We start from the raw sequence: 12,671 nt of genomic DNA, 5'->3' as shown, positions 1-12,671 counted from the left end.
GGATCACCACTTTATTTTAAGAATGTGAAATGTCAGAATAATAGTAGAGAGAGTGATTTATTTTATTTCTTTCATCACATTCCCAGTGGGTCAGAAGTTTACATACACTCAATTAGTATTTGGTAGCATTGCCTTTAAATTGTTTAACTTGGGTCAAACATTTCGGGTAGCCTTCCACAAGCTTCCCACAATAAGTTGGGTGAGTCAGGTTTGTAGGCCTCCTTGCTTGCACACGCTTTTTCAGTTCTGCCCACAAAGTTTCTATAGGATTGAGGTCAGGGCTTTGTGATGGCCACTCCAATACCTTGCCTTTGTTGTCCTTAAGCCATTTTGCCACAACTTTGGAAGTATGCTTGGGGTCATTGTCCATTTGGAAGACCCATTTGCGACCAAGCTTTAACTTCCTGACTGATGTCTTGAGATGTTGCTTCAATATATCCACATCATTTTCCTTTCCTCACGATGCCATCTATTTTGTGAACTGCACCAGTCCCTCCTGCAGCGAGCACCCCCACAACATGATGCTGCCACCCCGCTGCTTCACGGTTGGGATGGTGTTCTTCGGCTTACAAGCCTCCCCCTTTTTCCTCCAAACATAATGATGATCATTATGGCCAAACAGTTCTATTTTTGTTTCATCAGACCAGAGGACATTTCTCTGAAAGTATGATCTTTGTCCCCATGTGCAGTTGCAAACCGTAGTCTGGCTTTTTTATGGCGGTTTTGGAGCAGTGTCTTCCTTGCTGAGCGGCCTTTCAGGTTATGTCGATATAGGAATTGTTTTACTGTGGATATAGATACTTTTGTACCTGTTTCCTCCAGCATCTTCAAAAGGTCCTTTGCTGTTGTTCTGGGATTGATTTTCACTTTTCGCACCAAAGTACGTTGATCTCTAGGAGACAGAATGCATCTCCTTCCTGAGCGGTATGACGGTTGCGTGGTCCAATGGTGTTTATACTTGCATACTATTGTTTGTACAGATGAATGTGGCACCTTCAGGCGTTTGGAAATTGCTCCCAAGGATGAACCAGACTTGTGGAGGTCTACCATTTTTTCTCTGAGGTCTTGGCTGATTTCGTTTGATTTTCGTTGTGAATTAGCCTATCAGAAGCTTCTAAAGCCATGACATCATTTTCTGGAATTTTCCAAGCTGTTTAAAGGCACAGTCAACTTGGTGTATGTAAACTTCTGACGCACTGGAATTGTGATACATTGAATTATAAGTGAAGTGATCTGTCTGTAAACAATTGTTGGAAAGATTACTTGTGTCATGCACAAAGTAGATACCCTAACCGACTTGCCAAAACTATAGTTTGTTGACAAGAAATTTGTGGAGTGGTTGAAAAACGAGTTTTAATGACTCCAACCTTAGTGTATGTAAACTTCCCACTACAACTGTATGCACGCACCACTTTTCCGTTTTACTTTTTTAATTTTTTTTTAAACAAGTTATTTTTTACATTTCACTTCACCAATTTTGACTATTTTGTGTATGTCCATTACATGGAATCCAAATAAAAATCAATTTAAATTACAGGTTGTAATGCAACAAAATAGGAAAAAAGCTAAAGTGAATGAATACTTCTGCAAGGCACAGTATACTGTATGTCTTAACTCCTCCCCTCTCCACAGCCCCATCCCTCAGATCCGCTGGAGGAAGATGGACGGAGAGCTGCCGGCCAATCATGAAGTCAGCATGGCAGGGGCCCACCTCCAACTGTACCACGTGCAGTATGAGGACGAGGGGACGTACGAGTGTGAGGCCCTCAACTCCAAAGGGAAGGACTGGCACCGGGCTCGGGTCTCTGTAGAAGGTAGGGCCCTGTCTCTAGTTTACTAATTAAGCAATAAGGCCAGAGGGGGTGTGGTCTATGGACAAAATACCACGGCTAAGGGCTGTTCTTATGCACAACGCAACGCGGAGTGCCTGGATACAGCCCTTAGCCGTGATATATTGGCAACCCCCCGAGGTGCCTTATTGCTATTATAAACTGGTTACCAATGTAATTAGAGCAGTAAAAATAAGTGTTTTGTTATACCTGTGGTATACAGTTTGATATACAATGGCTTTCAGCCAATCAGCATTCAGGGCTCGAATTTATAATTAAGCAATAAGGCCCGAGGAGGTGTGGTATATGGCCAATATACCACGGCTAAAGGCTGTTCTTAAGCACAACAAAACAAACCACCCAGTTTATAATCCAGTATATACTCTCCAGCTTTGAAGTTGCAAGTCATTGACTTGCAAATTGTTGTTTTTCAACACCTCTTCTCTCAAGGCCTAGTCCTAATTTGAGTCATTCACTCTTAACAAAGATTTTTACATGAATCATGTATTGATTACATTTTTACATTTTAGTCATTTAGCAGATGCTCTTATCCAGAGCGACTTACATTAGTGAATGCATACATTTCATTTCATGCATTTAAAAAAAAAAAAAATTAATTATTATTTTTTGTTGTATTGATGTTGTGCGCTGATCTCAAGTTAGGACTCAGGCCTCGTACACATGATCTCAAGTTAGGACTCAGGCCTCGTACACGTGATCTCAAGTTAGGACTCAGGCCTCGTACACATGATCTCAAGTTAGTACTCAGGCCTCGTACACGTGATCTCAAGTTAGGACTCAGGCCTCGTACACATGATCTCAAGTTAGGACTCAGGCCTCGTACACATGATCTCAAGTTAGGACTCAGGCCTCGTACACGTACTGTACAGTCTCCTTTCCTCATCTCCATTCCAGCCTTCCCAGAGTGGACAGAGTCCATCAGCAGTACAGAGCGGGACATCAGCAGTGACTTCACCATGTCCTGTGAGGCCAGCGGCAAGCCCAAGCCCCACGTCCACTGGCTCAAGAACGGCTACTCGGTAAGTCCTTTCACATACCCTTTTAACACTGCTAGGCTGAGCTGAACAGAGCCGAGCCGAGCAGAGCTGTGCTGAGCAGAACAGAGCAGAACAGAGCCGAGCAGAGCTGTGCTGAGCAGAAAAGAGCTGAGCAGAGCTGGGTGGAGCTGAACAGAGCCAACCAGAGCAGAGTTGGGCTGAGCTGAACAGAGACAAGCAGAGCTGTGCTGAGCTGAACAGAGACAAGCAGAGCTGTGCTGAGCTGAACAGAGACAAGCAGAGCTGTGCTGAGCTGAACAGAGCCAACCAGAGCAGAGTTGGGCTGAGCTGAACAGAGACAAGCAGAGTTGGGCTGAGCTGAACAGAGACAAGCAGAGCTGTGCTGAGCTGAACAGAGCCGAACAGAGCAGTGCTGAGCTGAACAGCGCCTAGCAGAGCTGTGCTGAGATGAACAGAGCCGAACAGAGCAGTGCTGAGCTGAACAGGGCCGAGCAGAGCTGGGCTGAACTGAGACAAGCAGAGCTTCACTGAGCTGGCCTGGTTAAGCACCCACCATAGCTTTTGGAACCGTACTGGAAAATACTATATGAAAGCAAAATACTATATGTTGACAAAATACTATATGTTGACAAAATACTGTATGTTGACAAAATACTATATGAAGACAAAATACTGTATGTTGACAAAATACAATATGTTGACAAAATACTATATGTTGACAAATATGTATGTTGACAAGATACTGATACTATATGTTCACAAAATACTATATGAAGACAAAATACTATATGAAGACAAAATACTATATGAAGTGTGGTTTGGGTTAGCAGGCAATAGTGTTCCAGCAACTATGATAGATGTGTCACGCTTGTCGTCGGTTAAAGAGGACCAAAACGCAGCAGGTATGTGAATGCTCATCTCGACGTTTTAATAAGAACCAAATGAACACCAAAATAACAAACAGGAATACGATCGACAAAAACAGTCTGACAAAGCATAAGGCTAAACGCAGAACAATCTCCCACAAATGATAAAACAAACACACCCTAATATATGGGACTCTCAATCAAAGGCAAATAGACAACACCTGCCTTCAACTGAGAGTCCCAACCCCAATTAACCAAACATAGAAACAGACACACTAGACTAAACATAGAATACATGAAAACCAAACAGTGCCCAAAAACCCTGGAATACTTAAATCAAATGCCCCTTCAACAAACACACCACCCCGAACCACATAAAACGAATACCCTCTGCCACGTCCTGACCAAACTACAATACCAATTAACCTTATACTGGCCAGGACGTGACAAGATGGGTAACCAGGCCAGCTTGGTTTGGCTTGGCTCGGTTCGGCTCAGTAGTGTGAAAAGCCAGGTCCCTTAGATAGAAAAGCACGACCCTCTCTACCAAGGTCAGCAGCCAGCATCAGGGTGGCACAGTTGTGACAGGCTGCTGGCAGGGGTACTCCTCAGAGTCTGAATTGTCTGAACACAGGGCACCGTTTTAAGACTCAGGAGAAGGTAGCTCTGGTTGTTTCTCAGAGAATGCCAGAGAGGAAAGGAAAGGAGTGGAGAGGAGGAGAGGAGGAGAAGAAGAGGATAGGAGGAGAAGAAGAGGAGAGGAGGAGAAGAAGAGGAGAGGAGAGGAGAGGAGAAGAAGAGGAGAAGAGGAGAAGAGGAGAGGAGAGGAGAGGAGAGGAGAGGAGAGGAGAGGAGAGGAGAGGAGAGGAGAGGAGAGGAGAGGAGAGGAGAGGAAAAAGTACCTCTTGTATTTTCTGAGTGTGCCAGCCCAGAGGTTGCATAACTCACTGCCATAGTAACTGTCACACCAACCCTCCTCCTGAAAGAGTCCCAGGAGAGAAGGCAAGCAGGCAGGCAGGCAGTGGCAGCACAGAGTGGGAGGGAGGACTTTGATGTCAATGTAACTTGATACTTCATTATGTATTAATTATGTTTTCATCAAGTCAGATAAACCCAATGAAATGCTGAGGGATGCTAGTTAATTAAATGTTGCATGCATTTAGTATTCCTACATTTCAAAAGCATTTTGATGTTTCAATTTCAACATTGTCAACATTACACTTACTGTCATTGAGACATCAACATGCCCTATTATAAAATCTACTAATACCAATGAAAAAAATATGTTATTGTAATTTTGAAATGCGTATTATAATTGTTTCATATTTATTTATTCCGTTTCCACAGTACGATAAGCATGATCTGAAGTTCAGGGGGCTGACGTTTGAGGACTCTGGGATGTACCAGTGTAGAGCGGAGAATCGGCATGGAGTCGTCTATGCTGACGCAGAGCTGCGTGTGATTGGTGAGTCAAATAGTCTGTCTGATTGTGCGTGGCTGCGTCCAATGCAGCGGTGCATGTGTTAAAGCCTCAGACGGATTGTGTTATACATGTTGAAGAACAATCAAACAAACAACATATTCCAGTAAACTGACAGCTTGCCCTTTTCAGCGGTGACTTGATCCCAAACTGTTTCTAATTATGGTAATGAAGCATAAACCGAAGTAAACACACACTCACACACATACCGTACACTATGTATACAAAAGTATGTGGACCCCCCTTCAAATTAGTGGATTCGGCTATTTCTGCCACACCCGTTGCTGAAAGGTGTATAAAATCGAGCACACAGCCATGCAATCTCCATAGACAAACATTGGCAATAGAATGGCCTTACTGAAGAGCTCAGTGACTTTCAATGTGGCACCGTCATAGGATGCCACCTTTCCAACAAGTCAGTTCATCAAGTTTCTGCCCTGCTAGAGCTGGTCAACTGTAAGTGCTGTTATTATGAAGTGGAAACATCAAGGAGCAACAATGGCTCAGTCGCGAAGTGGTAGGCCACACAAGCTCACAGAACGGGACCACCGAGTGCTGAAGTGCGTAGCGCGTAAAAATCGTCTGTCCTCGGTGCAACACTCACTACCGAGTTCCAAACTGCCTCTGGAAGCAACATCAGCACAAGAACTGTTTGTTGGGAGCTTCATGAAATGGGTTTCCATGGCCGAGCAGCCGCATACGAACCTAAGATCACCATGCGCAATGCCAAGCGGAGTGGTGTTAAGCTCACCGCCATTGGACTCTGGAGCAGTGGAAACGCTTTTTCTCGAGTGATGAATCTGGGTTTGGTGGATGCCAGGAGAACCTGCCCCAATGCATAGTGCCAACTGAAAAGTTTGGTGGAGGATGGATAATGGTCTGGGGCTGTTTATCATGGCTCGGGCTAGGCCTCTTAGTTCCATTGAAGGGAATTCTTAACACTACAGCATACAATGACATTCTAGACAATTCTGTGCTTCCAACTTTGTGGCAACAGTTTGGAGAAGGACCATACCTGTTTCAGCATGACAATGTCCCCATGCACAAAGCGAGGTCCATACAGAAATGGTTGGTTGAGATCGGTGTGGAAGAACTTGACTGGCCTGCACAAAGCCCTGACCTCAACCCCATCGAAAATGTTTGGGATGAATTGGAACGCCGACTGCAAGCCAGGCCTAATCGCCCAACATCAGTGCTCGACCTCACTAATGCTCTTGTGGCTGAATGGAAGCAAGTTCCCACAGCAATGTTCCAACATGTAGTGGAAAGCCTTCCCAGAAGAGTGGAGGCTGTTATAGCAGCAAAAGGGGAATCAACTTTATATTAATGCCCATGATTTTGGAATGAGATGTTCGACGAGCAGGTGTCCACATACTTTTGGTCATGTAGTGTACCAACATGCTTCTGTCTGATATCTTTTTCAAGACGTGAATAAACAGATGAATAAATGATATTTTTTATATATATATATATAATATATTTTTTTAAATTGTGCCTGCATTATTGTTTGCCACATGGCCTTAAATGTGTTTTTCTCAGTCGCCCATGTTTTTTCAATGTTAAAATTCTCTTTCTGACTCTCCCCAGCGTGCGCCCCTACGTTTGAGCATAACCCAGTAAAGAGGAGGATCCTGGGGGCTAAGAACGGCCGGGTGGTCCTAGAGTGTAGACCTAAAGCTGCTCCCAAAGCCTCCTTGTCCTGGACCAAGGGCTCTGAACTACTCTTCAACTCCAGCAGGTCAGCACTGGGTTGGGATAGATCTGGGTTTATTTACTGAGGCCCGTTCACTATTCATGGCCAATAGGCCATTGACAACTCCCCTCTGTTGACAACTCCCCTCTGTTGACAACTCCCCTCTGTGCTCATAAGGTTTTGTATTTGTTTTTAAGATAATGTGTTGACATTTTGTCTTGATTAGACTCTAGTAGGAAGTTTTCTATTTTTTTATGAGACACATTTAGGTCATTATAGTGTAGCGTATATTACGTGTGTCTGTGTGTGTGTGTGTGTGTGTGTGTGTGTGTGTGTGTCTGTCTGTCTGTCTGTCTGTCTGTCTGTCTGTCTGTCTGTCTGTCTGTCTGTCTGTCTGTCTGTCTTGTCTTGTCTTGTCTTGTCTTGTCTTGTCTGTCTGTCTGTCTGTCTGTCTGTCTGTCTGTCTGTCTGTCTGTCTGTCTGTCTGTCTGTCTGTCTGTCTGTCTGTCTGTCTGTCTGTCTGTCTGTCTGTCTGTCTGTCTGTCTGTCTGTCTGTCTGTCTGTCTGTCTGTCTGTCTGTCTGTCTGTCTGTCTGTCTGTCTGTCTGTCTGTCTGTCTGTCTGTCTGTCTGTCTGTCTGTCTGTCTGTCTGTCTGTCTGTCTGTCCCTTTAGCTTGGTAATGGAGATGATTGTTTTTGTCAGTGAGGGCTGTTCTCTGCTCTGCTTCCCACTTCCCTCCGTCAGCAGCTGACATTAAGCCTGGCCTGAAGCTCATCAGACAGGACAGAGAGAGTCTGGCTGTGTCAGCCCCTCCACTCCTCCGCTCCTCAACCACTAAACACGGATAATCTGCCTTCACTAAGAACCACCTCTCAGCCATCTCCCCTTCTCCAACTACCCACATCGCTCTCAGCCATCTCCCCTTCTCCAACTACCCACACCGCTCTCAGCCATCTCCCCTTCTCCAACTACCCACATCGCTCTCAGCCATCTCCTCTTCTCCAACTACCCACATCACTCTCAGCCACCTCCCCTTCTCCAACGACCCACGTCGCTCTCAGCCATCTCCTCTTCTCCAACTACCCACATCACTCTCAGCCACCTCCCCTTCTCCAACTACCCACATCGCTCTCAGCCATCTCCCCTTCTCCAACTACCCACATCGCTCTCAGCCATCTCCTCTTCTCCAACTACCCACATCACTCTCAGCCACCTCCCCTTCTCCAACGACCCACGTCGCTCTCAGCCATCTCCTCTTCTCCAACTACCCACATCACTCTCAGCCACCTCCCCTTCTCCAACTACCCACGTCACTCTCAGCCACCTCCTCTTCTCCAACTACCCACATCACTCTCAGCCATCTCCCCTTCTCCAACTACCCACATCACACTCAGCCATCTCCCCTCTCCAACTACCCACATCACTCTCAGCCATCTCCCTTCTCCAACTACCTACATCACTCTCAGCCATCTCTCCTCTCCAACTACCCACATTACTCTCAGCCATCTCCCCTTCTCCAACTACCCACATCACACTCAGCCATCTCCCCTCTCCAACTACCCACATCACTCTCAGCCATCTCTCCTTCTCCAACTACCCACATCACACTCAGCCATGTCCCCTCTCCAACTACCCACATCACTCTCAGCCATCTCCCTTCTCCAACTACCTACATCACTCTCAGCCATCTCTCCTCTCCAACTACCCACATCACCCTCAGCCATCTCCCCTCCTCCAACTACCCACATCACTCTCAGCCATCTCCCTTCTCCAACTACCCACATCACACTCAGCCATCTCCCACCATAGCTAAAATAACTTTCTGAGAAATGAGAATAGAGAAGAGGAATAAATAATTGCCTCATTCTGTGAGAGATGTCCACATACAGGAGCTGTTCATTCAGGCTGTTGTGAATAAGTGTGTTGCCATTCAATCATGTCTAACGGGATTTGCTCTCTGTGTGTATTTTGGACACTGACATTATGTTTTGTTACCTTCATCAGGATGTTAATCTGGGAGGATGGTAGTCTGGAGATCCTGAATGTGACCAGGGCAGACGAGGGGCGCTATACCTGCTTTGCTGAGAACGACCGGGGCAAGGCCAACAGCACAGGCTTCCTCTCTATCACAGGCAAGCTGCATGCACACACACACACACACACACACACACACACACACACACACACACACACACACACACACACACACACACACACACTCACTCACTCACTCACTCACTCACTCACTCACTCACTCACTCACTCACTCACTCACTCACTCACTCACTCACTCACTCACTCACTCACTCACTCACTCACTCACTCACTCACTCACTCACTCACTCACTCACTCACTCACTCACTCACTCACTCACTCACTCACTCACTCACTCACTCACTCACTCACTCACTCACTCACTCACTCACTCACTCACTCACCACTCACTCACTCACTCACTCACTCACTCACTCACTCACTCACTCACTCACTCACTCACTCACTCACTCACTCACCACTCACTCACTCACTCACTCACTCACTCACCACTCACTCACTCACTCACTCACTCACTCACTCACTCACCACTCACTCACTCACTCACTCACTCACCACCACTCACTCACTCACTCACCACTCACTCACTCACTCACTCACTCACTCACTCACTCACTCACTCACTCACTCACTCACTCACACACACACCACAGGGTAGCTGCCCTCCCCTTCTCTGAACCAGACTCAGAAACGTATTATTCACACATAGAAACACCCATCTGACCTCCAGCCCATCAGCCTCCTCTGACTGAGTTATGGACCTCAGGGGACTGAGCCGCCTTGAGGCTACCGCCACTCCACCATCATCACACACAGAACGCCTATCTGGCCTTCATCAGTCTTATGAGTTATGGAGTCTCAGAGGGCTGGGTCTCAGAGAGCTGGGTCTCAGAGGGCTGGGTCTCAGAGAGCTGGGTCTCAGAGGGCTGGGTCTCAGAGAGCTGGGTCTCAGAGGGCTGGGTCTCAGAGGGCTGGGTCTCAGAGGGCTGGGTCTCAGAGGGCTGGGTCTCAGAGAGCTGGGTCTCAGAGGGCTGGGTCTCAGAGGGCTGGGTCTCAGAGGGCTGGGTCTCAGAGGGCTGGGTCTCAGAGGGCTGGGTCTCAGAGGGCTGGGTCTCAGAGGGCTGGGTCTCAGAGACCTGGGTCTCAGAGAGCTGGGTCTCAGAGGGCTGGGTCTCAGAGGGCGGGGTCTCAGAGGGCTGGGTCTCAGAGGGCTGGGTCTCAGAGTGCTGGGCCTCAGAGGGCGGGGTCTCAGAGGGCTGGGTCTCAGGGGCGGGGTCTCAGGGGCGGGGTCTCAGGGGCGGGGTCTCAGGGGCGGGGTCTCAGAGGGCTGGGTCTCAGGGGGCTGGGTTTCAGGGGCGGGGTCTCAGGGGGCGGGGTTTCAGAGGGCTGGGTCTCAGGGGGCGGAGTTTCAGGGGGCGGGGTTTCAGAGGGCTGGGTCTCAGAGGGCTGGGTCTCAGGGGGCGGGGTTTCAGGAAGCGGGGTCTCAGGGGGCGGGGTCTCAGGAGGCGGGGTCTCAGGGGCGGGGTTTCAGGGGCGGGATCTCAGGGGCGGGGTCTCAGGGGCGGGGTCTCAGGGGCTGGGTCTCAGGGGGCGGGGTTTCAGGAAGCGGGGTCTCAGGGGGCGGGGTCTCAGGAAGCGGGGTCTCAGGGGCGGGGTCTCAGGAGGCGGGGTCTCAGGGGGCGGGGTTTCAGGGGCGGGGTCTCAGGGGGCGGGGTCTCAGAGGGCTGGGTCTCAGAGGGCGGAGTTTCAGAGGGCTGGGTCTCAGAGGGCTGGGTCTCAGAGGGCTGGGTCTCAGGGGGCGGGGTTTCAGGAAGCGGGGTCTCAGGGGGGCGGGGTTTCAGGAAGCGGGGTCTCAGGGGGCGGGGTCTCAGGGGCGGGGTCTCAGGGGGCGGGGTCTCAGGGGGCCAGTAGTGATACATGCTATCACTCTATTACTCACCCCTCATAGCCAACACCTCAGATGACATCTGACATGTTTTTTTATAGGATGTACAATTTTGAACTAAATGCACTGTAGACAGAGCCCCTGTTGTGATAAATACCTTACCCTTCACCCCCCTCTACTGGTCAGATATGATCACTGCCACCGCTCACTGCTCCACCCCTGATTCACATCAATACATTCTTACACAGACTCTCTCACTCATAGGAGGTTGGTGGCACCTTAATGACTGGAGCATTAGTGGAATGGTATCAAATACATCAAACACATGGTCTCCAGGTGTTTGATGCCATTCCAGGTGCTCCGTTCCGGCCATTATTATGAGCCGTTCAACCCAAGCCTCCACTGTTCTCACGCTATACAAACTACATATATTTCCCTACGTTTTAGGCCTGAAAGACCTGGCTGGTATTAGTGGAGAACTCTTTATCACGGTACATTAAATGCTGATTTTTGCACATTGTTCTTCTTATCGGCAAGAACACACATATTGCTGTTAAGGCTGACCACCCTTTTTTCTCACCAGAGGCCACTAAGATCACCTTGGCTCCGTCCAATGTGGACGTGACGGCGGGCGAGAGCGCCAGCATGCAGTGTGCTGCATCACATGACTCAACGCTGGACATCACGTTCGTCTGGACCATGGACGGCCGCTCCATCGACTTCGACCGGGACGGATCCCACTATGAACGTAACCCAGTAAGAGATAAAAAATGCAGGCCAGAAATCTTAGTGTTGACGGTTCAAATCCCGGGCATGGCTGAAATATTACTTTGGTGTAGTGCTGTACTACTTATAATGCCACTATAACTCACTGATACCCATTTAGCATCAGTTACTAAAAGACCCATGGACTGCTGACTGCTGGTGCCCTGTATACTATATCAGTTTAACTGCAGTTTCCTTTCTCATACATTATGAATGACGTGACCCACTCTCTGCCAGAACTGTCTCAGCACTAAGCAGCAGCTAGCATTCATCATCTGTCATTCCACAGACTGGAGGCGTCCACAGCTCTCTATAATGGTTCTGATTGATGACCTTGCATAGCTGTGTACAAGGCTTATTTTTCCCTCTCATAAAATGACCTCCTTCTTCAGTTGATGTTATTTATGTAGCATCATAATAGTAGAACTCATTAGACTAAGTGAGTTAATATGATGCTTCTATTATATTCTCAATGGGAGGATTTCATACATGGGAAATAATGGCTGTTATTGTAAATAAGAATTTGTTCCTTACTTAAAGCTGGAATCCGTAGTGGTGAGACTGCCACGTCTGTTTGGGATATTACAAGTTACCGCAAACATCCAACACAGTTTTCTCCCTTAGACCTAGCGCTAGTCATGCTCCAAAACGCAGGCTCCAAAACGCAGGTATTTTTCAATCTGTAGCTTGTTCTCCATCTTCTTTTTAAATAGGGAGCCAACATGTTTTCAGCACTTTTATTTCCATGACTGATCAGAACTCTCTCTTCTCTCTCTGCAGCAGACATACAGTATAGTGAAACAATATGTTTGGAACATCAAATCTGAATAAAATCGTAGTATTGAACATATTTCATCACGAGAATCGCAATACATATTGGCACCTAAGTGACAGTGATAATATTGTATCGTGAGGACCATGGCAATTCCCTAGCCCTAACAAACAGTGAAAGGCTACTGCAGATATTCTGCATTCCACTGTGGTCAAATATTCTGTCTATGAAATCTTCCCATTGAGAATACTACAGATCCTCTATGTTATATTCTTCAAACGAAGGGCAGGAGGGTTGACGGCCCCA

General features: G+C 47.6%; 1 protein-coding gene across 5 annotated transcripts in view; it reads left to right on the top strand.

The window, feature by feature from the left end:
* The window catches only part of LOC106561641 (contactin-1a), a 164,364-nt gene that overhangs the window by 125,608 nt on the left and 26,085 nt on the right, over positions 1 to 12,671 (top strand). For all 5 annotated transcript variants that reach the window (XM_014125783.2, XM_014125784.2, XM_045688469.1 and 2 more), the window contains 6 exons: positions 1,633 to 1,814; positions 2,745 to 2,869; positions 5,062 to 5,179; positions 6,782 to 6,932; positions 8,892 to 9,019; positions 11,412 to 11,584. In XM_014125783.2, coding sequence (XP_013981258.1) covers positions 1,633 to 1,814; positions 2,745 to 2,869; positions 5,062 to 5,179; positions 6,782 to 6,932; positions 8,892 to 9,019; positions 11,412 to 11,584 — 877 coding nt within the window. The remainder of the gene's footprint in view (positions 1 to 1,632; positions 1,815 to 2,744; positions 2,870 to 5,061; positions 5,180 to 6,781; positions 6,933 to 8,891; positions 9,020 to 11,411; positions 11,585 to 12,671) is intronic.

This window comes from Salmo salar, chromosome ssa10 (assembly GCF_905237065.1).
Source record: "Salmo salar chromosome ssa10, Ssal_v3.1, whole genome shotgun sequence".
Classification (NCBI taxonomy): Eukaryota; Metazoa; Chordata; class Actinopteri; order Salmoniformes; family Salmonidae; genus Salmo; species Salmo salar.
Note: the sequence above shows the minus strand (reverse complement) of the source record. Positions and strands in the feature narration are given on the sequence as shown.